This window comes from Lynx canadensis, chromosome B3 (assembly GCF_007474595.2).
Source record: "Lynx canadensis isolate LIC74 chromosome B3, mLynCan4.pri.v2, whole genome shotgun sequence".
NCBI classification, from domain to species: Eukaryota; Metazoa; Chordata; class Mammalia; order Carnivora; family Felidae; genus Lynx; species Lynx canadensis.
The window spans coordinates 115201901-115229593 of record NC_044308.2 but is presented as its reverse complement, the minus strand read 5'-3'; the positions used below and the strand labels follow the sequence as shown (position 1 = coordinate 115229593).

At 45.2% G+C, this 27693-nt stretch overlaps 1 protein-coding gene across 2 annotated transcripts in view; it reads right to left on the bottom strand.

Moving 5' to 3' along the window:
- Positions 1-27693, bottom strand: part of SUSD6 (sushi domain containing 6) — a 98312-nt gene that overhangs the window by 46712 nt on the left and 23907 nt on the right. For both annotated transcript variants that reach the window (XM_030319420.1, XM_030319421.1), the window contains exon 2: positions 5861-6061. In XM_030319420.1, coding sequence (XP_030175280.1) covers positions 5861-5981 — 121 coding nt within the window. In that variant the 5' untranslated portion in view covers positions 5982-6061. The remainder of the gene's footprint in view (positions 1-5860; positions 6062-27693) is intronic.

Genomic DNA, 27693 nt, shown 5'->3' with positions numbered 1-27693 from the left:
GGGCTAGGAGAGATCAGCAGCCAGCACCCCTCTCTTTCACCCAGCAGCATGAAAGGTTGTCTCTAAATGCTACTGTCCCTCGGGGCCTCAACACTAAACACAAGGCCTGCCAAGGTCACTCCTGATCTGGCCACACTCCAGGGAACCAGTCATACTAGCACCAGCCACCTGGAATGGGAGTGAGGGCTGCTCATGCCCTCTACAGGCTCACACTCCTGAGTGATGCAGAGGAAAGGAATCTCCCAGCGGGTAAGAGGTGATGAAAGGATTCATCTGCAAACCTACTAGAATAATTAAGAACTCTGGAAGCTGACCCTAGGTTGTTGTGTGTGTGTATATGTGTTTTTAAGTGCCCTGTGGCCCCTTTTGCAGGAGTTGGGCAGGTAAGGATAAAATCCTAGCTCACAAATTAGGCCAGGGTAGTAGGGCACCTTTGCTTCAAAGGTGGAATCTGTGCTTACTGAGAGCTTTAGCCCGACTGAGACCCACTTAGGTGTTCAGTTTGGTGGACTCCTGGTTTCTGTTCTTCAAAAGTTACAGTGCAAAGCTGATACCATGTGTTTGCAATGTTCTAAACATGGTACAACAATTAGCCTGAGGAGGGTAATTTCTCAATGTCTTTTTGAGACGCCAGGGTTCAGCAAGCCCTATAATGACCCATCCAGCCTCCTCCCACAATCCCCAAGTCTTTTTATAGTCACAGGTAATTACACCACGGAGAGATTACATCACTTCATCAGCAGTGTTTACAACCGACAGGAAGATGCTCTGCGGATGTTTTGGGAACTACATCCTCATTTAGCAAACAATTTGCTGTGGTCCCTATTGTTCCTTTCCAAGAATAGAACCGCCCTGGTAAACCGTGTGCCTAAACTGGGAACCAAACAATCAAGGGTCCCAGTACATGAGAACAGAAACCACCACAGAGGCAAACACAGTAACCCAGAGATGTCTCCTGCATCCTTTATCCAGGGGAGGAAACACAGATGGAGTCTTTCTTCCTCTGTCAAAAGAATCATCTGAAGGTTGCCCCGAGTGCTCCAACAGGGTGACACAAGAAATGGGTCTCAGAGAAGCCGGCTGCCACTCAGCACACGCAGTGTGGTTCTCAGCAGACCACGGGCAGCAAAGTTAGACAGACTCAGCACAAATCCCAGCCAGCTTCCCCACAGACAACTGCCTGTCTCTGAGCAGGTTATGTAACCTCTCTCTGCCTTAGTTTCTCATCTGTAAAATGGTTACATGACCACGCAGCTCACAGGCTTTCCTAAGGGCTTTAAATGGGATGACACACAGAGAGCCTGACACACAAATGATGCTCTGTACATGTCAACTTCCTGCCTATTCTCACCTCTCAGTTCAGTGTACATTATCTCTGACTCCAGGTCCCTTCAGAGATGCAAGATGAGCCAGGGCCACTTGTCAACATCTCTCCAGCACATCAACATGAAGAGCCAAAGTCGTATCATACCCCTGAGAGCCTTGTTCTCAACGTTTTCCCTCTTCAGTGAACACTAACTGCCATGCTTTCTCACTCTGCTGCACAGAAATACAGATGAGATTTTAAAATGGCTTTAGGTGCTTGTGTGATGTTTAACATGGCCTAAAGTGTCATGGAAACACTCTTGGGCGGGGGGGGGGGGGGGGTGGAAATCAGAAACAAGTAAAATACTGAGTTTTTTCAGCAAATGCTCAGGAAAGGGAGAGAATGAAAATCAAAAGCTTTTTACATGAGTCAGCAAGCCAGCTGGGTTGAGACCATCAGACTATGGAAACATGAGCTTTCTGGAAGGCAAAGGGGTTTCCAGAAGTAACCAAAACTTCCTCAACTGGTCAAGTTTGACACCTCCTCCCAATTCCTTATCCCCAACACAATGACTTTGCATCTTCATTTTTTTTTTTTTTTAAAGACAGCAAAGGATGTCATCTGCATAAAGTCTCCTGCCCAGCATGACTCAACAGTGGGTCACATACCAACCCTGTTGTTGTTATTATTTGGGAATTACACCACACATTTTATATGCCAGGTGCCCTCCAATCATTTTTATTGTCTACACAACACCAACCTAACATCCTTAAGGATTCGATTTCTGTTTTAAAGGAGACACAAAGAGGTCAACTGATTTGCCTAAGGTCCTAAAGCAAGTTTCTTAAGATCCTGGGTAAAGGGAAGGAGTTGTGCGAGATCTGGGAAAGGCTGCTGCACAGCTGAGACCCTGATTCCTCTCTGGTTCAAGAAGAGAGGCAAGCTGTGTACTATGCATATAATTTTATTTTCACTTCTGGTCTTTTGCCTGCATGGTGTGACCACGTGTAAAGAGGTAAGATACTCTTCCTTCTGCTACTCCTCGAAAGGAAACTTCCAATGATTTTCCCCATATCTGCTTAAGGAATGACCAAGGGGGAAGCTGGACCCACTGCCTCCCCAACACCTTCTCCATTATAACTCCAAATCCCAAACTGTAGATAAGAGAAACCAAGATGGAAAACTGAACTTGATCATGGCACAACTCTGCCCCAGAACTCTCAAGTGCCTGTTCCTACATGATTCTTTTCTTCTAGACCTGAGCAATTATGACCAAGACGAAGGGTGACTGTGGAATTTGTAACCAGAGACTCTACAGATGAACTGCCCCCCAGAAGACACCCACTTACGTATGTCCGGTGGGAGTCTCACAGTTACGAGTGTGTATGTACACACAAAGACTAGAGCTCACTGGGTAACGAAGGCTGTGTATTTTATAAGTACCTCATTTTACAATGCCTCTGGAGTAAGTGTTCAAGTGCAGCCACAGGAGCAGGTAAGGTAGGCACGAAGAGGAAGAGGGGACTTGTTTTGAACTGGCATGCCTTTCCTCAACTTCAGGGTATCTGAGAGTTTTGGTTTCTTGGCAAGCTGCTTATGGCAGGCACAGCCATGCAGGTGTGCTATGGGTTTCAGGCCAAGGAGTGCGTGCCTTCTTCACCGAGAAGCCACTCCAGAGAGGGAAAAAACCAGCAGCAACTTGGTGCACTGGATCTAAGTAATGGTAAAACCCCTTCCACTGCCTGCATCCTGCTCTGTGCCAGTACACATGTTTTATGGGAAGGAGAAAAGACTTGGGGGGTTGGGGGTTGCAGGGAAGGGAGGATTCTTTGCAGATGGGGGAGGGAAAAAAAAGCTACAGAGCCAACTTTTCCATCCTGCTCTGAGCCCACACTACAGACATACATTTTTCCACATTGGAGAATAATAATCCCTTTATCCAGCCAGTCTGAAACCATCAGTTCCTGATAATTGAATTCAGACCTTGGGTGGAAAGTTGGGAAGGTGTGGGTAGTTGGAAAATGGGGTGGGAAATGGGAGGAGGCAGGGGTGGAGCCCATAAAAAGGAGGGTGGCAGTAGGCGGAATGGCTTAATGAAGCTAAGGAAGTTAGAGGCCTCAGACACCAAAGGCAGACATTCTGCCCTAAAATTGCCAGGTCACACGACCAGACAGCTCCCCTAGTGGAGCCTTGGAAGAAGGTGGTCTTGGTAGCATACTAGGTACTAGGTCAGGTTCTGGAGCCTGGGCCCTAGGGCCCTGGGCAAGTGCATGACCTCTAAAATCCTAGCTCTGACAGTTATTCCATTCATGCACATACTTATTGAGCACTATTTGTTTGCGTCTAGGGGTAGGGTGGCAAATCTCTTCTAGAAAGGGTCCAATATCTTAAAGTCTAGGCTTTGGGGTGAAACAGTCTATGTCACAACCATCCAACACTGCCACTGCAGCACAAACACAGCCATATTTATATTCATAAATATAAAGAATAAACATTGCTATGTTCCAATAAAACTATAGGCACTGAAATGTGAGCTCACAATTTTTATGTATCATGAAATATTATTCTTTTGATTTTTTTCCCCAATCATTTAAAAATATAAAAACCATTCTTGGCTCACAGGCCATACAAAAGCAGCAGGAAGGATTCAGTCCATGGACTGTCACTTGCCAACATCTGCTCTGGAGATACAGTGGTGAATAAGGCAGGATCTCTATATTCTATGGCTCTGTGACTACAGCTTCTAGAGGCCTCCTCTGGTTTTGGCTTATATGCCCTGCAAATGTAAGCCCTGCTTCATCTGGTTGCACAACTGGTGTAGTCTGGCCTTCTTTTCCTTTGAAATCTCATGTATAGTCATGATGCCTACGTTGTGGGGTCTCAATCATTAGTAGTGGCCTCCTTAGTTGTGCCAGGGGCTCCTCACAGCCAAAGAGGTGTTATGCTTTGTGGGAAAGGTTTAAGTGTCAGAACAGAGTAAAGAAGAGGCAGCAGAAGAGGAAATCTGTACATGCGTGGTGGAAAAGACTATAATGCAACAACAAATAGGTAACTGTTTTTCTCAACAATTCAGAAGAAAAAGCTTAGATGAGACTGCACCATTATCTTCATGTATTGCATAAGCGGGTGGTAGCGGTTGATAGAAAAAGAATGAGAGGGGGCGCCTGGGTGGCTCAGTCAATTAAGCACCTGACTCTTGATTTCTGTTCAGGTCATGATCTCATGGCGCATGGGCTCTGCACGGACAGCACAGAACCTGCTTGGGATTCTCTCTACCTGCCCCTGCCCTGCTCACGTTCTCTCTTTCAAAATAAATAAATAAACTTAGAAAAAATAATCAAGTGTTCAAAAGAAAGAATGAGAAAGAGCACTGCATGGGGACTCTACGTGCCACACTATACCACACTGCTCTCATCCTTCAAGTCCCCTTCCAGAATCTACCTGAGATCCCTCTCCAGGGAATGCTGTCCAAAGAAAACTGCCGTATAAATGTATCTAATGAAGACTGGTAGGGGCCCCACTACTGTTGAGTTCATTCATAATTAGTTGAGACCCCTACTGGTACTTGCAGATACAGAGGCAGGTTCTCTAGCGTCACCCAGAGGCCTATGGTACACATCAAAATATGTGCTTTCTAAAAAGGACACCAGGTCCAGAGGACCACATGAAGAGAACCTAAGAAGGGTCTTCAGAGCACAGCAGAAGCCAACAAGGATCAAGCTCATGGCTACATTTCTAGCCACTGCTACAGCTCTTGCAGCCCATCAGCTTCAACCAGAAAAGTCCGTAGAATTATGAAAGTATAAACTGAGAGAAGTGGGTAGGACCTTAAAGGTATCCGGGTCAACCCCCCTCATTTGATAAATGGAGAAACTAAGCCACAGAATGCCTAAGTGGCTTGTCCAGGATCACGAAGTTTATAGTGTCAGTGACCAGGTCCTGCTTTCATTAAGTTACAACACCTCAACTTTGTACTTATTCTGAGAAAAAAACATAAAAAGACAAGAAACACACAATAAGCTAACAATCATTAAGTGCTTGCTGTGTTATCTCAGACAATCTTCACCCCCCTCCCCCACCCAGGGTAGGTACTACTTTTATCCGATTCTGTAGCTGAGAGGTAAGGAGATCTGCTCAGGTCGCAGAGCCAGCAATGGGACTGGACTCAGAACACAGGCAGTCTGATTCCAAAACCTGCACCCTGCTGAATATCGTGTTCTGAATCCCTCCATCCTGCCTGGTGACTCCAGCTGCGGGGGGGGGGGGGGGGGGGGGGGGGGGGGGAGGGGAGGAGGAGGAAGAAGGGGCGACAATGTCAGCCCAGCAGGTTCCTACACACCCATCTCCCAGGTGACTCAAGAGGCCCCTTAATGCCACACCCCCAGGCCTGCCCCCCCCCCCCCCCCCCGGGCCATACCACAGCACAAAAGCCCACCTCCACCCTCTTCTCTCCCTGCAACTTCCCGCTAGATGGACAGTGCCCTATCCCAGCCTTTGGGAGAAACAATGGTACTGAGTCTTTTCCCTCCCACACAGAGGCAGTCGGGGACCCACCTGAGGCAAGTCCGTCTCCAAGGAGGGTGCTAAGGATCACCAGTGGAAGGAACACTCCATGTCCCGCGGAGGCCACGGCCAACGCTGAGGTGCTCTTTGGTGTTATCCTGCCATGGCACATCTTTTATCCGTCCAAGTTATTTTAAAAAGAAAAAATTTAAAAGCCAGAAGAATTCTAAAGTCAGCCACGGGTAGATTTACCTATAAAAAAAAAAAACAAACAGAAAACAAGGACATAAGTGAAAACTTTGGCCCTAAGTTAGCTGCAAGTAGGCACTGTAGCAAGGAAGCCATAATCACATACAAAATGCTAGTAACTGAATTCCTGCTGCCAGAAGGGACAGGCACATAAGTGGCTTTTCAACTCCTATGTGGGGAAATGCCGAGGCCTGCAGCAAGCTGCCATCAGTGTCAGCACCTAGGAGCCAGATCCTCGCTCTAGGACGAGGAGACCAACACAAGCTCACCTGGAAATCTGTCAGGCATGGCAGAACTTTCAGCAACTGCCCAGGCTCTGCCCCCACCGCCTCCAACAGAGAAGAGGAGAGAGAGGCAGCTGTTGACACAGATGCTACACCCCTGAGTCAGGCTTTGCCTTTGCCATTTGGACTCAGAGCGAGTTCAACCGACCGAAAGGAAAAAAAAATAGAGAACACGTGTCTTAAAGGGAGAAATACACCGCCTAGAGAAGGAATGCAGCTGCGGGAGCCAAGGGCCCACGGCTAGGCTTACTCAGCTGCCAGAGGCCGAATGAGCCCCTGAGGATCTGACACTGACTCCACAGCCATGAATCTCAAAAATGGACCAATTACTCCAGGCTCACCTGACACACCTGTGACCCCAAGAGGCCACACTTGCTGGGTGTTCCTGACAAGGACTGGGAGAGGATGGGCTGGGACTGTTAATTAGCACCCCCACCCACTCTAGTTCAGACGATGACTTCAGAAGAGTAGGAACCAGGGTCTTTAAAAAATATATGTATCAGGGGTTAAGACTTTAAGGGATTACTTTCTACAAGCCTTCAGAGAAGCAGCTGAGTTGATGATGATACATTATGATATGGGCCCTATTACATTTTAGTTCAGTCATTTGATTTTATTTACCCTAGTTTATAACAAGTATTCCAAATAATAAGATTATACTCCCTTTTTAAATTCCATACACACCTCCTTCTCCATTAATAAGGCTTTATGTAAATAGATAAGGGAGCCTGCCATCTACAACCCTAATAAAGGATGCCTCTGAGACTCTGCCAGGGATATTAAACAGACCTGCCTTTAATCCATGTCTGAAGCCTTGACTCAGGCCTACATCCCCTTCTAAAGAGAGTTACTGCAAAAAGCAACAGGAGCTACCTCAGCATGAAGGAAAAGCAGCTAGCAGGGCCTTCAATGAGCATGGGCTAGCCACTGGGTCCTTACTCACTACCCCTAAATAGCTGTGACTATAGCAGTCTTCTGTCCACAGCTTTTACCCAGACTCCAACTTGAGCCTTTAAAGCTGTAGAAAAGGGATGGTTCTTGAAGAGGTCTAGGGGTGGAGTCTGTAAGTGACCCAAAACAGTACACAAAACCGTGTGTGTGTAAATGTGTGGAATGTGTATATATTTATGTGGCTAAGGACAGCAGAGTTATTAGAATGCCAGACTTCCAATCTGTGTCCTCTATTATGACCATGTGGCCAAATCACTCTCTTAGCCTCAGTTTCCTCATCTGTAAAATGGGAGCAGTAACCATACGTCTTCATTGGTTTGATGTAAGGATTAGGATCAGACAAAGCACTTGGCAGTTCCTGGCACTTTGCCAGTACTCAGTAAATACTGCCTGCTGTTGCTGTTGTAATTAGTAATAAGGCTGAGCTGCAGAGACCTTAGAGGTCATCAGGCTTTACCTCCTCATTCAGCAGATGCCAAAACCCAAGGTCAGAAGAGGTTCAACAATATGTCCAGTTAGCAATGGGTGCTGTCATTTTTGATTCATCCACAGCAGGTATTTGTACCAGGCAGTCATCACCCCCTGAAGGCAACATTGAGAATAACACCTGGTTGGGCCACATTACAGCACGTGCGCAACAAATATTTCTATAGTGAATGGATGGGGCTGGATCAGAGTGGTGCTTAGGTGTTCTGTGCACAAGTGAAGGTAACAAAGAGAGACTCCCCAGAGGAGGTGATGCTGACTGCTAGTGCATATGTTTAGTGAAAAAGAAGGTACCAAATACAAGTGGAACAGAACAATGGGAGCACAGCACACTTGGCAGAGGCTAGAGTTAAGGGCTAGGCCAAGGAGGTTAAACTTTACCCTGAAAACCATGTACAGCTTAGAGGATCATAAACAGAGGAGTTATAAGACCAAATTCATTTAGGACGAGCACTGTGGCAAGGATTTTAGAGGAGGGGAAGTGGGGGGCATCAAGTGGTAAAGGATCTTAAATTTAGCATCATTAATGTGGAGCTCTTTCGAGGGCAATTTGACAATATCTGTCACATGTTCTCTAACCTATCAGTTCTACTTCTAGAATCCGTCCTCAAAAATCGCATGAGCAATGATATAGATGCAAGATAGTCACTGAATTCTTTGTACTGGCAAAAGACTGAAGTGAGGCAAGTTAAACAAGTGGTCATACACACACCTAACAAAATACCATGTACTGGTCTAAAAAGAGTTAGGCAGGAGGTGCCTGAGTGGCTCAGTCGCTTAAGCATCCAACTCTTGATCTCGGCTCAGGTCTTGATCTCAGCATCCTGGGTTCAAGCCCCGTGATGGGCTCCACGCTGGGTGTGGAGCCTACTAAAAAAATTAAAAAGAACTAGGCAGGTCGAGTCTGTCCTCATATATGAAATGACTTCCACAATCAGCATGAAGAAAGCCACTTGCGAGGCTGCATGTATTTTTAAAGGGGATACACACACACACACTCTTGCATGCCATGAAAATCTCTGCCTGGAATGATGCACAAGAAATCGGTAGCTAATAATTGCCTTCAGGGTGGAGAAGTGAGCAATTAATAGGGAAATAACTCGTTTTTCGTCATATGTATTCCTTTTTAATGTCCTTGAGTATACTGTACCTTGTGCATGCATTACCTATTCAAACAGATAAAATGTAAAATAAAATTAATGTAGCCACGTGTTCCAGTAGACCACCTGTCTCCTCCCTCAACATACGGACTGATGTTCAAATAAACCTGATTGCTCCTCCTGCCAGGAATATAGTCACTCTTAGGGCTCAGCACAAGAGTCGCCTGGAGGAATTCTTTTCTGACACTTCACACCACACCCACCTCCAGTAGGACTAACCCCCTCTTATTCCCAAAGTGTCTTGAGCACCCTGCTAGGACTGTACCTCTAACAGGTTAATGCGTCTACATGTTTATCTGTCTCACCTCACCAGACTCAAAGCTCCTTGAAGGCAGTGAACAAATGCCTGCCAAACTCACGAATACTGTGGGGAGGAGCCAATATAGAATTAGGAAAAAGATACACAAATAGGAGCTCCTGTTTTGTCTTATTTGAGAGAAACAATGGACTCCTCCCCCTGACTTAAGCAGCTCCCTGGGCCAAAGGACCAATTCCACCACGAAGCCTAACACCTGATCAAGTGCATGACAGATGGGGTAGTGACGATGGGGGCTTTGCAAAGAAGAGAAAAGATGAATAGAGAATAGAGGGTAGTCAGTGGGAGTGTTTACTTGCAAGGCTAGGCCAAGAGTTAGTGCTTCAGAAACAATACAGAGAAAAGCAAAGCCCTGTGACCCCAGGGTATTGCTCAGAATGGGAGAACCTGGCTACTGTGGAGAAAAGGTCACACTATACATATCTAATCATTTTAAGAAGGCATCTGCTTTAAACACAGAATTAAAAAATAAAATAAAACCTGGACTTGAACTGTGGCTTTAGAGCAAGTGAAAAGAAAAACATTTCAGAAAAAATTAACTAGATATTCATTATCCCTAGAGAAATACATGGAGGAGTAGGAGGAGGGGAAGGGGAAAGAGGAGGAAGAAGAGGAGGAAGAAGAGGAAGGAGGAGGAGGAAGAGGAAGTAGATCCTGGTTGTCTGGGCTGGGGGAGGAAGGAATGCGGAGTTAGTGTTTAACAAGTACAAAGTTCCGTTTTTGCCAGATGCCAAGAGTTCTGGAGACGGACGGCGGTGATGGTTGCACAACAGTGGGAATGCGCTTAATGTCACTGACCTGCATACTTACAACTGGTTTAAGATGATTGATTTCATTTTATGTGTATTTTACCACAAAAAATATTGGAAAAAAGTTATGATTAAAGAGGAGCCTGGAACTAAGCCTCGTCTTTAAAGATGGCACTTATCCACCCTCACAAGGCATGTCACATTTAAACTTAGAGGTAAGAAGAGAGAAGAAAGAAAAGAGAAAGCCTGAGGCTGCATGTCAGTCCCATCTCTGCCACTAAACAGCTGGCTGGTCATGAAGGCTCCCTGGCTTCCATTTGCACATCTAAGAAAGGCTCTACGGTCTCTCTCAGCCACAGAATTCTCCAAACATCCAAGCTTCTCTGTGTATCACACAACCCTTCCTCCAGCAGCCAGTTTCCCCTCTAAAATATGGGGTGTAGAGGAGTCATGGAAAGTCTGCATTCATCCTTTTCTGATAATCTTTCCTGGGACCACGGCTGCACCCCAACAGTGTGTGGTAGAAAGAGACCCCATGAGCTAGAATGTCAGCCCCTCAAGGTCAGTGTCTGGTCTTTCCCCTTCAGTGAACTCAGAACATTAAAAGCAGGGTGACTGTGCTCTGCTGAACGTCATGAACACTCATTTCCTGTTCAAAATGATCCTCTATGACGATCCATAGCTCTGATTTGGGGAAGCCACTTACCTCATTTTTGCCTCTGTTACCTCATTTCTGCCTTGTTTCCTCATCTATAAAACGGGGTTGTTGCTTGCTTTAAATATCTCCCTACTCTCTAATGGGGCTCAAAAAGGACAAAATACAAAGGACAGCTCTATAAACTGAAAAGACTCAGGTCCTTCTATCTACAGTTCTGGCCTAGAAGCCAACACAGCAGAGGTCTGAGAAACTGCTCATAAAAAATGACGATGAAAACAGGACAGGCTTCTGGAGTAAAGGACAACCTGTAACATGAACCCAAAGTTCACGTGGTTTGCGTATCGTTGCCATAGATGCTTCCAGGTTAACCAAAGAGCCTGAAAAGATTAAAGGTGTCCTGAGAGTCACCTTCAAAAATGGCTCACAGACTAGGGAAGCAGCAGCACCAGGTGGGGCCAGCCATGAAACCACCACAGCACCCTGTCCCCAAGACAGCTGAGGGCGCAGACCTCCTCAGCCCATGTGCCTGGTTGTCTTGGGGCCTACCCCTGGAGAATGTCACAGTCCTCCTGGAGTGGCAGGGTCATGTCACACTCTACTGATCTCTCCTTTGTGAGATAAGAGTCCTGACTCTGTCAAGCTTGGCTCCCAGGTGCTAAGTAGGTTTCTCTACAGTTCTAGGAGATCAGCCTCAGTCTCCATGTAATTGTCAGGACTGATTATTTCCTAAACTATGACCCATCTCTCCATTAGTTAAGAGAGGAAACTAGATGGGTAAAACCAACAAAATCCTTTTCTTGCCTCAGATCTAGTCGGGAAAGAAGATGGTGGTAGTAGACAGTCTGGAACAAGAAAGTCTGGTTTTTTTCCATGAACCGACTTCACCAACCCCAGTGCTGCTACGTGACGGTGGAAGACAAAGAATAGTTCATGAAATGTGACCAGAATTTAACCAGTTAATTACCTTTCAGAGTGTAAAGATAGGAAGTCCTAACTCTGCAAAGTCCGAAGTCTCCCAGAGGGTTTGATAAGAGAAGTGGCTAACGTGCCAGGGAGGCCTCTCTTCCTGCTCCCTTTCTTCTCTTCCATGTCTCCCCCACTTCCCTCCCACTCACCCTGAAATAGCTAGGCCACGGCAGCAAAAGACATCTAAACGTTTATCAGATCCTAATGCTTCCCACTCTTGCTTCCAAAATGAAAAAATGAAGTTACTTCTAGATGTCTTTAGTTTACTTTTCCCCCCCTGTGACTCCTTCCAATCTTGCTAACCCCTGTATCTTCCCCTTCCTTTTGTGCCACTAACATGTGAGGGCCTCAACAGGCACAAACTCTTCTACTGGACTCGAAGATCTGTGACAGCCAGAACGGTACCTTATCCATTTCCTTTTCATCTCCAGCTCCAAAGCCCAAAAGACACAGTCAAACTCATTAAAATTCACCTCCTAGAAATACCAAAATAACCCTCAGCTTTCCTCATAAGCCACCTATACCAGAATAGGGTAGGTGTTGGCAGTTTTTCTGAATCACCTTGATATTCTTTGTATCCTTGTCTGGCTTCTCCAGAAGCTACATCCTCTTGTTGTCACACTTTCCCCCTACCGTATTCATCCGGCTGCAGACAGCAGGACATCAGCAGACACACTGCCCCCACCCCCATCCTAAGCCTTCTCTTTAACAGTCTCCAACCTAACAGCAGGAAGGACTGCAGCAGGGACCTGAATGCATAAGAGAGCTCTAGGTCCCAGCTCCACCAACCAGTCATTCTTCCTGGTCTTCAGGGGGTGGGCCTGGATGATCCCCGAATGCCCTTTCAGTTCTAAGGAATCTGGAATGTCTTCTAGGGAATAGGAGGGGCCCAGGAATATTTCCTCCAAAAACATAAGTAAACAAAAGTACTAACTGGAAGGAACAAATGTTAAATCCTTCCTCTATGTTCTGCATGAGGAGTCCTCTCCCCCTTCATCTTCCAAGACCCATCCTAGCATCTGTCTCCCTCTGCACTGCGGCAAACTCAGGAAACTCCACTTTCCCATTTAGAGCTTAATCAATCCATCAGCACATTTGTATAGGCCATTTGTACACAGTGTTCCTAAAGTGCTTTCCAAAAATAACAAATGTCTGACAACAACAACAAAAAAACCCAGCCTCCACGTGTACACGTGCACGCACACACATGCGCACATACACACACAAGCGTGCGCGCGCATGAGACACAGCCTGCGTCACACACAGGGACCACTGCAGAGCTGTAGGGGCCCAGAGAAAAGAGAGAAGGACTGAAGAGAACAAAATAACACACACAGACTCAAGACAGGACAGAAAAAAAAGGAGAGTGAAGGCAGAGTGGCTGTGAGCAGGGACTTGGCTCAGTCAGTAAATTTCCGACCCTGAAGGCAGGAAACCGCTTCTTCTCTAGTCCCAGCTTCACCAATAACTGATGGGCTGAACTAGGACAAATCACACCACCTCCCTATGCCTCTGTCTCCTCATAAGTAAAATGAAACAGTTCAACTAAATATTTCTCAGGCAGACTGGGATGGTGGAAAGATTCTAGCAGACTGGGCCAGAATCTCTGCTCTGCTTGGATATTATTAGTGGGGTGATCTAGGGCAAATCATTCAGTTCCCATCTATAAACTGGATACACAATACCCACTTCATTGGGTTGTTGTGAGATGGAAATGAGATAAATGTGAAGGATGCAGGATGGTGTATGGAACAGTGGGCACTCAAATCAGTGCTGGCTAAGGCCCCTTCCTGCTCTGACCAGCTCTGATTGAGCAGCCACTGGATTCCTAAAGGGCACTGTTTCAGCTGGGCTGGAAACATATGCCCTGAGACTATGCTCAAAACACAAATTAGTTTAGATGAAAGAACTGCCAACAGGTGAACCTCCAAGGTTCTCCTCCATGAAGTTCTACAAATCTATCTTTGGGGGTGCCTGGGTGGCTCAGTCGGTTGGGCATCTGACTTCGGCTCAGGTCATGATCTTGCAGTTCACTGGCTCGAGCCCCACGTCAGGCTCTGTGCTGACAGCTCAGAGCTTGGAGCCTGCCTCAGATTCTGTGTCTCCCTCTCTCTCTGCTCCTCCCCCACTCACACTCTGTCTCACTCTTTCTCTCAAAAATAAACATTAAAATAAAATTTTTAATAAAAAAATAAAAAATGTATCTTTTAAGGAACTTAGCACTCCTTCCTGCAAAATTAAATAATTATGTATGTGATTATACTAAAGCAATATTTGTGTCCAGGGGGACACAGGAGTTTTCTAGTCTGAGCATGTAGTAGGGAAGGATGAGGCACCGAGCTTACATGTTTATTACACATATACACACACTCATTTCCTCATTAAATAGGTGCCATTACCCCTCTTCTACAGATAAATGAAATCCAAGGGGCCAAAAGTCTATCCTTCTCTGCTTTCCTACTGCAAAGGGCTCCCTGTTTTTTTGTTGTCCAAATACAAGATAAAGTTTAGTTGCATCAATTGAGCCCATAAACATGGAAGGCCCTTCTGAACCCAAAGCATCACTGCCTGAGCGATGAACAGGACAACCAATCATATCCCTCCCCAAGGCCTGCTCAGTTACTTAACTGCTGTATGTTGCATACACTGCAGATAATAAATTCCTGCAGAGACCACCAACTCTGCCTCTTTCTGTGCCTCAAAGCACTCAACATTTACTTGTTCACTGAAGGAGGAAAAAAGATAAACCCAAAAGACATAATTTGTGTAGGAAATAAAAGATGGCAAAGTCTCAACAGACATAAAACAGGAGGGGAAAGGGGCATAAATCCTGAAGTTTAGGCCAGGTAGCAAAACAAATGCTTGGCAGAAGGGGCTGTAATTGGTTCATAGACCCCAGAGACATATCTATGTGTCATCATAACCCTCTGTTTGGTTCCTATCAGAGCTAAGTGGAGCAGGCTTCAATACCCACTGGACAAATAAAGTCTGGGAAGCTGATCTGCTAAATCTGACTTCTTACGGCTCGGTGTTTGCAGTGACTATACTGCAATTCAGCAAATATTTACTGGCTGTCTTCAGTGCAAGGCTTGAGTGATCACAGAAATGAAGTGCAGCACAGACATGAATTCCCCACTCTCAAGGAATTCACAGTCTACGTGAGAGGAATTATAAGCTTATCTATATAACACCATGGAAGTGTTGTAAGAGCCCAATAAAATGGCTATTTAAAAAAACAAAAGTGCTATGAGGGGGCGCCTGGGTGGCTCAGTCAGTTAAGCATCTGACTTCAGCTCAGGTCATGATCTCACAGTTCATGGGTTCAAGCCCTGCATCGGGCCCTGTGCTGACAGCTTAGACCCGAGAGTCTGCTTCGGATTCTGTGTCTTCCTCTCCATCTGCCCCTCCTCAGCTTGTTTGTTCGTTCTCTCTCTCAAAAATAAACATTAAAAAAATGAACAAAATAAATAAAAATCAAAAGTGCTATGAGAATGCAGAGGAGGTAGGAACAGTGACTTCTGAGTGGGAACAGGGGGAGGGGGAAAAGAAAGGTTGAACTGGACCGTGAAGCTCATGCACATACCTAGTGAGCTCTCAGGACAGATTGCATGCGCAGTGCTAATTATAAAGAAAGACAAAGAAATGGAAGAGCAATTCACCAAAAGGATGGCAGAGAGAGGAAGACCAAAAGAAAAAAAAAAGTGGTAATTTTGTCTTCCAGGCCCCATTGACTGCTGTCTGGTAATGAGAAATAAATACCTATGTATATACCTTCAATCAAGATATTTAGGCTCTAGGATTGCAGTTTCCAAAGTACTCATAGCTGTGCAGGAAACACCTCCTCCAGGTCAAAAATAGCAAACCCAAGAGAAATGCCTGATGCAGTTATATTTACTTTTTACCATCTCTGTGGATCACTTCCCAAAGGCCTCCAAATGGGATGGTATAAACAGGTCTGTGTCACTTCCTGGTTCTCAGGCCTTCTGCTACATTCCCAGTCAGTCTGGGAAGGCTGCCTATTTAAAAATAAACTTTAAAAAACTCACCAAAACCCTAACTCTAAACCATCCTTTCCTCTACTTCGTTCAATTTCACTAAAACTAAAAGGGACTGAATAAGAAACGAGACACAAATGACCACAAAGAATGAATTCTCAGCTCAAAACAAAAATATATGCTGAGTTCAGAGTCAGGAGATTTGCATTCTACTCATGTTCTGCCTGTAACTGGAAAATTTGACCTTCAGTAAGCAAGATGCTTCATCTTTCTGTACAATAGCTGCTTCAGCATACTTAACTCCAATGCAGCTATTCATTTGCTCTGGACCTCAGTTTCCTTATCTATAAAATAGCACTAGTAACAGCTACCTCATGGATAAGTATTATATGGGGAAATGCATGTAAAGCACTTAACATAATACCTGGAACTTAGTGAACTGTCAAACATGTTAGGTATTCTAATTATTACCAGCTATCATTATTACTATTGCTACTTTTTGAAAACATGTCAGGGTTGGGCTAGATGACTACTACCTGAAGAGCTTCTCTGGCTCCAAAATCCTATGATTTCTTTTTTTTTTTTTTTTTTGAGAGAGAGAGAGAGAGAAAGAGAGGGTGCCCAAGTGGGGCAGAGGGAGAGAGAGAAAGATCTTATTAAGCAGGCTCCACGCTAACACAGGACCTGATCCCATGACTATGGGTTCCTGACCTGAGCCGAAATCAAGAGGCAGACACTCAACCGACTAAGCCCCATATGATTAAGTCATTGTCTCCATTTCTTTTTTCTTTTTTTTTTTTTTAAGAAAGTTTACTTATTTATTTTGAGAAAGACAGAGAGTGCAAGTCGGGGAGAAGTGGAGAAAGGGGGACAGAGAATCTGAAGTGGGCTCTGTGCTGACGGCAGAGAGCCAGATGCAGGGATCAAACTCATGAACTGTGAGATCATGACCTGAGCCAAAGTCAGACACTTCACTGACCGAGCCACTCAGGTGCCCCACCTTTTCTTTTCTTTTCTTTTTTTTTAAGGGGCTAGATGAAAAAGAAAATAAACTTGGTAAAGCATTATAGTTACAAACATATCCTCAGCATTTATGTTACAAACACTAGGATACTATTAGGAAATCCATCAGTGAGTGCAAGGAGGCATACTACCATCCCCAATGGAAAAGTCTTACCTATTCCTGCATTAAACCCATAGCATGTGGCAAGTTCACCCACAACACACTGCCTCTACTCCCATGAACACCAAGGACAATGCCCTCATGAGCCAGTACAGTCTGACTTCACCCACCTCATCTTTAACTGATAGCAGCTCCTTAGAGCAGCCCTAAAAGATAGCACAGTGGCCAATCCACCCATTTCTAATAATGACTAACCCTTCCACAAAGTGTTCCTGTTTTAAATTAAAAACTGCCTTCTCCTTAATAGAATTTGAATGTGGCCAAAAGTCAGATGCCCTTCCCAAAAGTTAGAGTGTAATCAGAGGTATTCAGCTTCATGAAGGCCAAAGTGCTAGCTAAATTATAATTAAATTCAGATGAAATTAATAAACTTTTTCTCTTATTTATTCATTCAATGTTCATGATGTGCCAAATGCTGTAGAAGATGCCAAAAATAGGATGGGGTGAGTGAAAACAACAATAAAGGATGACGCCAAGGTTTTTGGCCTAAGTGATGGGGTGACTGGTGAAAGCCACCAAAGGAGAAAAAGAACAAAGGTGGAGGAGCAGATCTGGGGGACGAATGTAATGAACTGAGTTCAGGTAATTCTTGGATATGCTGAATTAGACACTTCAAGGATATCCACGTAGAAAGGTCTAGCAGGCAAATTGGAAATAAGCATGGTGCTCGCTTTGGCAGCACATATGTTAAAACTGGGGGGCGGCTAGGTGGCTCAGTTGGTTAGGTGTCTGACTTCAGCTCAGGTCATGATCTCAGTTCACGGGTTGAAGCCCCGCGTCGGGCTCTGTGCTGACAGCTCAGAGCCTGGAGCCTGCTTGGGATTCTGTGTCTCCCTCTCTTGGTGTCCCTTCCCTGCTCGCTCGTGCTCTCTCTCAAAAACAAACATTTTTAAAAAATAATAAAAAAAAAATTGGAATGATACAGAGAAGATTAGAATGGCAGGAAATGAGCATGAAACTCTGCAGAGCGCTTTGAGCTTGGAGTTAGCAGCCTATAAGTGATGGCTGAATACATGCACAATAGATGGACTCACCTAAGAGAGCTGAGTGGGAAGAGAAGAGAGTCAAGGACAGAATCCTGGGAAGAACACTAACTTTTTAAAGGAACATGTCAAGGAAGGACAGCCCATGAAAGACACTCCAAAAGTACGAGAAAACCAGGGCCTATGCATCAAAATGTCAAGGGAGGGACAGAGAGATTCAAGGAGGATGTAGGGGGAGTTGGGAGTGAAGGTCCACTAAGATGAAGACTGGTCTTGTCACAAGATGCTTGGTGACTTCATCAAGAGTAGTTTCATTAGAGTGGTGAGGGCAGATCATGCTGATCTTAACATGAATTCAAAGTGACAAAGTGGACACAATAAGGGCAAAAATATTTGAGCGAAGAGCTGGAAAAGAAGGGAGAAGAAAGACTGGAGGATGGCTAGAAGGAATTTATATCTTTTAAGCTGTACCTTCTCAGTTAGCCCAAGGATTTTAGTTAAAATTCCTGAACTGCCCAGACAGCTTGGAGAACCCCCACAGAGAGTGTCTCTGAACTAACACTCCCGCATGCCATGATTGGCCAAAGCTAGGGAGACACTGGGGATGAATATTAAAGAGCTGCCTGCTTCCTTAATGTTCAACTGCAACAAAAGAGCCTCTCCACTTCTACCCCAAAACTGCTACATCTGTAAGGTTCGTGAGAGAAACAGTCTACCTAGTAGCTGAGTCAGAAGCAACCTTTCCTAGTGTCTCTCAGGCCTTAAGATTCTGCATAAATATGGTCCCACTTTCTGCCATTTTCCTCTTTTCTACTCACATGCCACCTGAGTATTTTCCCCTGAGGTTCTGGTGCAGGCTCAGGATTCTAGGAACATGTTCTTCACTTCCATCTACTAAAGCTTAACAGCCCCAATCAGGTACACACTTAAGCTGTACAAGACTCCAAATGTTCTCCATCTTGCGTAAATTCCAAGAAGCCTCTGAATCTATAACCAAACCATGACTCTTCCTGTCCTCTCCCTCACAAATTACCCAAACTTCCTGTAAGGTGTCAAGGTTGGACTGTGAGGTTCCAAGCAAAAACAAGAAGCAGGAACCTGCCTACTGTTCCTTCCCCTTTGATTAGTCCCACACCCCTGCCCCCACCTATACCCTCCACCAAGGCCTATAAGCTCCAGTTCTAGCTCCAGTCATACTTCTGGTTCTCTACATGCGGAGCTCTAAATCACAGCCTGAGAAGAAAGGAATCTAATTCACAACAGATATTTCCTTAAATCTCCAAACACAGACTCCAAAAGTAATCTCAAATTAGTCAAAATTCAGGCAGAGATACCAAACAAAGAACTTCATAAAGTCCAGGTTACATCCTGGAAGATGTTAAGAGGGATTATGATAAACACAGCAGACAGAAAGAAATATCATAAATTAATGAGGGAGGGAATCTGGTATTTCCCTCCAGACAGGCATCTGGACTCATTCCTAACAAATATCTTTCTTAAAGAACTTACTGACTTCATTCAACACCTATATTGGGTACCTACATATTCTAGACTCCATGAAAGGCACAAAGATGGGGAAAAGCATATGCCCTAAAAGAGATAACAGTCTACTGGGGGAGGTAAGACACATACAGAGGTAGAAAGTGAGAACACATAGGTGATATACAGCCCAAATGTCAAAAACAAAACACAGAAGTAAGCTGGAGCCCAGAAGAGGGAAATGAAACTGTTAGTTACAGGATCAATCAATGTGGATTTTAGAGTTACACAAAAGTGAGTTCAAATCCTGATTCTGCCTCTTGCTTCTTACAGGTCCTAGGGGTACCACTTTACTGTTGTGAGTCTCTATTTTGTCATATATAAAATGGGGAAAACAACACAGAATGCTTCACAGAATTTCAAAGAGTCCATGATTCACACATATAGGATCTGGCACAGAGTAAGCCTAAGTAAGATGGAAGAGCCACTGAACACAGAGAGTTAAAACTCCTCCCTTTCCCACACAAGGCTCTCTGGAGATGGCTATCTGGCTAACTCACGCATACACAGCTAGGCACCTACTGTTTGTTCATGGATTGTGCCTATTAGTTCAACTAGCTGCCCAGGTTAAATGGGAGCATGGTCAGGAGGCACAGGAAAGAGGCTCAAAGTGTGTATAGATGTGCATGTTTGTGCCAGGATAACAGCACCCCCAGCTTTCTTGTAGAAAGTGCAGCACAGGTAAAATTACAGATTGTGCCATGTATAGCCTAATACTGAACCATGCTATTCTCTGGATGCATGTGTTCAATAAATGTTTGGCAAACTAACATGATCTGAATCTGAGTAAAATTTGTCTTGATGGATCCATTTTTCAACAAGCAAACACAGGAGGGAAAAAAATATCCAAGGTTGGAAATTAGTCTGAAGGACTTCTACCTCTAGTCATGATGGAATAACAGAGACTAGATTTACTCTCTTTCCTTAAACAACTAGAAAGCCAGATATAATATATGAAATAATGGCTTTCAGACATTTAACAATAGGCAGCACAGGGCAGTGATCCTTGAAACGCAGTGAACCCTACTAGTGCCCTAGCTAACTCTCTCAGGAGTTTCCAGAACACAAAGCAGAAAGAAGAAACATGAAAGAGTTCAACAATCTTAGAGTTAGAGACAGAGTTGGGAGTGTGAGGAGACCAAGGTGGCTAGAATTTGCAGGGCAAAGTAACTAAAAATAAGGAGCCATAAAGAGAAAAAGCCCCAGAGATCTGAAGAGAGAACCCCTTGAAACTTTGGCTGAGTACTCATCTGTGCATGTGTATGAGGAAATTAGCAATGCTGGGGAAAGAATGAACGGAAAGAAGTAGGTGGCATAACCCCCAGAGTTCACACAGAGCCAGAAATATTCATGTTCCTACCGGCCAAAGTGGAAAAATGTCCTAACAAACAGGGCATCAGATGGAATCTTCAGAAGGGTTTGGCCTTAGTAATGGGGCCATCCTGGCCCCAGACTAAAGGCTGTTCTGGACCCAATCTAACAAAGCTAAAAAGCAGGCCTTGAAATGAAAGGATCGAACAATTTCCAAGTAACTGAACTGTTTCTGAGAACAAAGCCCAAAAGCATTTAAAGGAATATAAATAGTTCCAGCACCCACAATAATAAAACTCACTATGTCTAGCTTCAAATAAAAAAATTAACAGGAATGCAAAGAGGCAGAAAAATATGACCATAACTAGAAGAATAATGAAACAAAAGAAACAGGCATAAAATTGACCTAATGACAGTGGACAAGGATGTTAAAATCTCTATTATAAATATTCTCCACGTGTTCAAGAGAGAAGAGGAAGGCATGAGCATGATGAAAGAAATGGAAGACATAAAAAAGACCCAAACTGAACTTCTAGAAGGAAAATATACAAATATCTGAAAGAAAAAGATATAGGATGGGATTAACAGATTAGATACTGTAGAAGAAAAATTAATGAACTCAAAAACACAGCAATAGAAACTATCCAAAATAATATATACAGAACACAGCAGTGGGACACTATCAAGCAGCCTAACATAGATATATATGTATCTGTATGTATACAGATTATATAATCACATAACTCTGTGTGTGTGTGTGTGTGTGTGTGTGTGTGTGTGTGTGTGTATTTATTGGGGATGGGGTAGGTAGACACAAAAAAATTTTCAAGAAATGCCAGAAATTTTTCCAAATTTAATGAAAACTATAAACCCACAGATCCAAGAGCTCATCAAACACCAAGAAGAAGGACAAAAAGAAAACACAAGGCACAACATAATCAAAATGTTGAAACAAGTGATAAAGAGAAAGTGTTGGGGCCCCTGGGTGGCTCAGTCAGTTAGGCAACTGACTCTTGATTTTGGCTCAGGTCATTATCTCACAGTTTGTGGGTTCGAGCCCCACATCGGGCTCTGCACTGACAGAGCAGAGCCTTCTTGGGATTCTCCCCAACCCCTGCCTTTCTCCTGCTTGATGGCTGACTGATTGATAGAGATATAGACAGACAGATAAGAAAGTGTTAAAAGCAGCCATGGCAGGTAGGGGAATGAGAGACATACTGCGTTCAGAAGAACAAAGAATTTGGGGTGCCTGGGTGGCTCAGTCAGTTAAGCACCCGACTTTGGCTCAGGTCACGATCTCAGGGTCCATCAGTTCAAGCTCCGTGTCGGGCTCTGTGCTGACAGCTCAGAGCCTGGAGCCTGCTTCAGATTCTGCATCTCCCTCTCTCTCTGCCCCTCCCCTGTTCATGCTCTGTCTCTCTCTGCCTCAAAAATAAATAAACATTAAAAAAAAAATTAAAAAAAGAACAAAGAATTACAGCAGGTTTATTATTAGAAACAATGCAACCCAGGAGGCAATGGAGCATCCAAAAAAGTAATGGGAAAAAAGCAGTCTCGCACTGGTCAAGTTATATTGACTTCATTGAACTATGAGGTTCCCATCACCAATGCTTTTTGTGCCCTGGAGTAACATTTTTCAGGGAGGCCTGTGCTAAGCACAAGATGGGGAGGGGAGGTACTCAGTGGCCTTAAAAACATAAGTACAGTATCCTATGAAAAACGAAAAGAGGTAAAGACTCTTTCTTAGGTTCACAAAGGGGCATTTAACCATGTTTTTTACCTATGTATTCAGAACATGACAGTTCTTATGTAGCCTTATGTCAATATTGCTTAACACAATGGTAAAGATGCAAGAAAGGTCTACCAGAGCATTCATCCCAAGCAAAAGAAAATCAAACTAGAAAGAAAAAGTAAATCTCACTAAGGAATGGGTTACCTTAACAGCATCAGGCCTGAGCAGGCCTCCCTCCCTTCGAGTATACCTATGTGCTGGTTAATGTGTCTGATCAGATGAAATGCTTTTTCAGAATGGAAGAATGCTGCTTGAGCAGAAGTAGGTAAGGATAACTAAAGATATGAATGAGAATTACTAAATTCTTAGCTATGTAATCCTTCCCAGAGCAGCAAAATCCCCTCATTAAGTACCCTGGGCTGGCACCACATTCTTCAGAGTCCAGCCTGCAGCTCTACATCTTGGAGGGACCACTACGATGGCAGTTTATGTGACCCATGCATTGGCTGGTCTGGTCTCCCCACTAAACCGTAAACTAAACTGTAAGTGCACAGGAAGGGTAGGTCCCCTTTTATGCTTTCTTTGTAACACAGAGACCAACATATACTAAAAAAACCCCACTGTAGGTGCCCAAGGGGACCCTCCTCCCCAAAATACTTAGTGCCTGAACTAGAGGTTCTAAACTGGGGGCAATCTTACCCCCCTCCGAGGGTATGTGACAATGTCTAGAGGCATTTTTGACTGTTATAACTTGGGGGTGAGGGGATGCTACTGGCATCTAGTGGGTAGAGGCCAGGGATGCCACTTCAACATCCTATGATGTTTAACAAAGAATTAAAGAAAACAAAGAATTACTTGGCCCGAAATGTCAACAGTGCTGCAGCTGAGAAGCCTGGCCTAAGTGAGTGAATGCTGAGCTGCAGCAGATGCCAGCAGACCTGCCTTAGTTGTGCATGTAGTGTAAAATTCCCTCACACCACTACAAAGCCTCTTGTCTTAACACCTGTCCCCAGAACAACATTTTGATCCTCCCACAGTCCCTAACTTGGGCTTACAGTGCCTCAGAAAGAAGAGCTTAGGAGTTCAGACATCTGGCTTTTAACTCCAGCTCTGCCACTAGCTAATTCTGAACATGTCACAAAACTTTTCCTGGGCCCATTTCCTCCTCAGTAAAATAGAGGGACTGGAAAAGATAATTTAAGAGTTCTTTCAGTCCTAAAATTCTATTTGAAATGCTAGGTTCAGCCTTACCTATTTATAATGAGCCAAAGAGAAAGGGGAAAGATCCAGTCTTATTGTGAGTATGCACACCCACCCTCGAAGGACAGAGGTTCTTATACTGTGGAAACCAAACTGGGCCAAGGGAAGCTCCACAGAAGCCAAGAACTCAGGCATGAGGGAGGGAGGGATGTGGAAAAGGGCTCTGTCAACACTGGCTGGAAGGCCAGCTCAGGCCCTCAGGTTTAAAATTGAAAGTCCTTGCTAGCCTCCCTCCTGCCTTCCCCACATCAATCTTTTTAATCAGTGTTAAGAGGAGGAGGAGGAGGAGGCTTACTATTCAAATTATGGGCTTTGAACAGCAGCACTGGTGGAATCTCAGCCTCTATCCCTGATCTCCTGAATCATAATCTGCATTGTAATAAAGTTCCGCAGGCGATTCGTACACTTGTTAAAGTTTGAGAAGTCCTAGTTTAGGGTATATTGCCCTTCTGTTCTCTGCTCTGTCACCTCTTCACTTGGTAAAGACGACTTTAAAACTCTGTCCACATTCCCTCCTAATGCCTCCTCCTGGCACAGCTTGTGCACATGTGTGCATACACACACACACACACACACACACAACCAGTTCTGAACGTCCAAACCCAGAGTCGTCAAGAGTGATGAGGACAGGTTATTTTCTCTTTGCCTCTTGCTTATGTCCACACAAGGCCAGAAAGAGGCAAGGCTTACAGCACAAGCAAAATTAGAGCTTTTGCAAGTGACTCAGCCCACCCCTGCTGTTCAAAGATTCTCTGGGAGGAGGGATGGAAAACAGGGTGGTGAATCCAAAGGTACAAACTCCAGGGGCACCTGGGAGGCTCAGTTAAGTTTCCAACTCTTGATTTCAGCTCAGGTCATGATCTCACGTGGAGCCTGCTTGGGATTTTCTGTCTCCCTCTCTTCTCTCTGCCCCTCCCCTGCTTGCTCGCTCGCGCTCTCTCTCTCTCTCTCTCTCTCAAAAGTAATTTAAAAAACATTTGGAAAAAAGCAAAAAACAAAGGTAAGAGTCTCCTCATTTACATCTGAACACAGGCCAACAGGAGTCCAAGGTTTCATTTCTAAAGTTTGTTTTTTGTTTTCTTTTTTTAAAATTTTTTAACATTTATTTATTTATTTTTTTTTTGAGAGAGAGAGAGAGAGAGAGAGAGAGCGAGCATGTGTCAGGGAGGGGCAGTGAGAGAGAGGGAGTCACAGAATCCGAAGTAGGCTCCAGGCTCTGACCTGTCAGCACAGAGCCCAACACAGGGCTCGAACACACGAACGGTGAGATCATGACCTGAGCCCAAGTCGGATGCTTAACTGACTGAGCCATCCAGGCCCCCCTTTTTTGCTTTTTTCTTTTTGCTGTTGCTGTCTCATATTACATAAAGATTCTTGGGGGCTCGGGCTAAAGGGCAAGGCACACACACAGAATAAACAGAAACACAGCAAGGGTTCTCCGAGCAGAGTGGTGGGGGCAGCAGCTGGAACAAAAGCAAGACCTTGATGAAGAGTAGTATAACAGAGCACTTGAACAGAAGACAGAGTGTAGAGAGAAGGGGGGCTGGACTCGGCCATGTAGTCAGTGCAGCGAAGGAGATTAGGTTGCTGCGCACCCCTCACCCCACCCCCTGTCACCGGCAGCAGATGGCCCAGCCCCAGGCAGCTGGCAGAGAGAGCAATCTGCACGTGCATGCCCCTCCTTCAAGGCTGCAGATGGGGAAGAGCAGGACAAAGTCCAGAACCATCCCAGGTCAAAGCAACACCTAGAAAGAGCACCCCCAGGGTGGGGTGGCAACATCACTTAATGCTTTGCTACAGTGAGATGAAACTTCAACTCTCAGCATTATCCAAGGTTCCCCTGTATCCACATACAACATCAGAAAGAGGGCTTGGTGAGGTGGGGAAAAGGCTACCTGAGTGCACTGGGTGTGTTGGCCTAGGAGAGGTCATTTTATCATTCAACATTTGTTGGGTATATACCACATTCCAGGCACTGCACCGGCCAACTGAGGCATAGTGGCGAGAGCAGACAGTCTCTGCCCTCAGGAAGCACAAGGAAAAAGACATTAAGACATTGGGGTTAAGTGCTGAGCACAGAGAGATATGGCAGCACAGAGGAGGGGCACCCCACCAGTATCGGGGCAAGCAGCGGTCTAACACCGACTGTAGGAAGGCGCATTCCAGGGAGAGGAGCAACTTGTGCAAAAGCCTGGAGGCAAAAAGAGAATGGGGGCGGGGGGGGCGGGGGGGGGGCGGGGGCACCTGTGTGGTTCAATCAGTTAAGCGTCCCTTTCTTGCTTTCAGCTCAGATCATGATCTCACAGTTCATCGGATTGAGCCCCGCCAATGGGCTCTGTGCTGGCAGTGTGGAGCCTGCTGGGATTCTCTCTCCCCCTCCCTCTCTCTCTCAAAATAAATAAATAAACATGGGGGGAGAAAGAGAGAGAACTGAGAAGTGCAAGTTTTTCTGTCCCAGCCTTTTTTGGCCTCTTGTCACCCTCACCAGGAGCAGACTCATGGGTCCTGGGGATCCTAACACATTATTGTCTGAAGGAACTTGGGGTCCTCTTGTAAGTCCAATCTACCCATTTTAGGAGGGGAACTGAGGCCTAGAAAGGGGCCACGACTTGCCCGGGGAGATGGCTTGCTGGTGGCTGAACCAGAACTCAGTTCCCCTACCTCTTCACTAAACAGAGTTCTCTCAAATATCCCCCAGTCAGAATCCAACCACTGGGCTCCCACAGACCCAGTGCCAACCCAGCAATGTTCCCCACTGTGTGTGCTCTGTCCATTCAGAGCACTCGGGGCTCGGCTCACATCCTGGCCTCTGCCCAATGAGGAAGTTCAGCAGCATCAGCCTCCAGGAACTCCAATGTGGCAGGAGCACCTCAAGAGAAAACAAGAGTGGCTGCCTGCCTCTGCCGGAAAACAGGCAGAGAAGGCACACATAGTAACAATCAAGGTAAGTTGTAGTTTTTGGTGGGTTTTTTTTAGGGGGGTGGTTGTTAGCAAAAATGGGCCCCCCTTTGGAAATGAAGAAGAGTTGTTTGGAAAATTGGAGGAGACTATTGGCCAACACAGAAACAGGAGGTGAGTCTGAGTGACTGCCAAACCAGGCAAGCTTAACAAAGACTCTCCTACCCAGGGCTCCTGGATGGGTCAGTTGATTAAGCATCCAACTCTTGATTTCTGCTCAAGTCATGATCTCACAGTTTGTGGGTTCAAGCCCCCAAAACTGGGCTCTGAAGTGGCAGTGCAGAGCCTGCTTGGGATTCTTTCTCTCCCTCTCTCTCTGCCCCTTCCCTGCTTGTGCATGTGCTCTTTCTCTCTCAAAGTAAATAAATAAACTTAAAAAAAAAAAAAAAAAAAAAAAAAGGACTCTCCTACCCTTTCCCAGAGGAAGCCCATCCCTCTGGCTGGTCACACTAAATGAGCTGTGAGTAGTAGTCATTTCAGGGAAGCTGAAGGCCTCCCCGTTGGCCTAGCTGTGGTGGATAGGTCATCAGCCAGGAGGCCAAGCCACTGGAACTTCAGGGCACAGCTGCCCTCAGTGTCACCTCAGTATCTGCCTTCAATAACACTTGTTCTATGAAGGTCCCCCAGCCTCCAGCCTGCCACCCACCCACGATGGATCAGTGTGTGCAGAGTGGAAGTACTTATTAGCTTTTCGAGTGTAACCCTCCATAGAATTTGAATAGAAGGCACAGTTATTCAACTGCAAAGTAGAATTCCTCCTCTTCTAACAAAACAAAGATTCATGCCAAGGACCAGCTAGCTGGTGAAAAGTGTGGAAAGAGGCTAAGCGGCACTAGAGTTATGCCCATTTACTAACCTCATCTAGACCCTGGCAAACCTCACCTCCAAGGCCTTGAAACATCAGTACAATGAAAACATCCTAATGATCAGATCTCTTTCCTGTCCCAAATGTCCTTGGATGCTGCCTCTCAACCCACACCCAAGTATGATCCTGGCCTTGAGTGGCAGTGCCAGCCCAGGACCCCAGACACAGATATTCAGGGCAAGGATGTGGGCTGCCAGAAAAACTGACTTTCTCAGGAGCTGAAAAGAAATGTTTGGTCT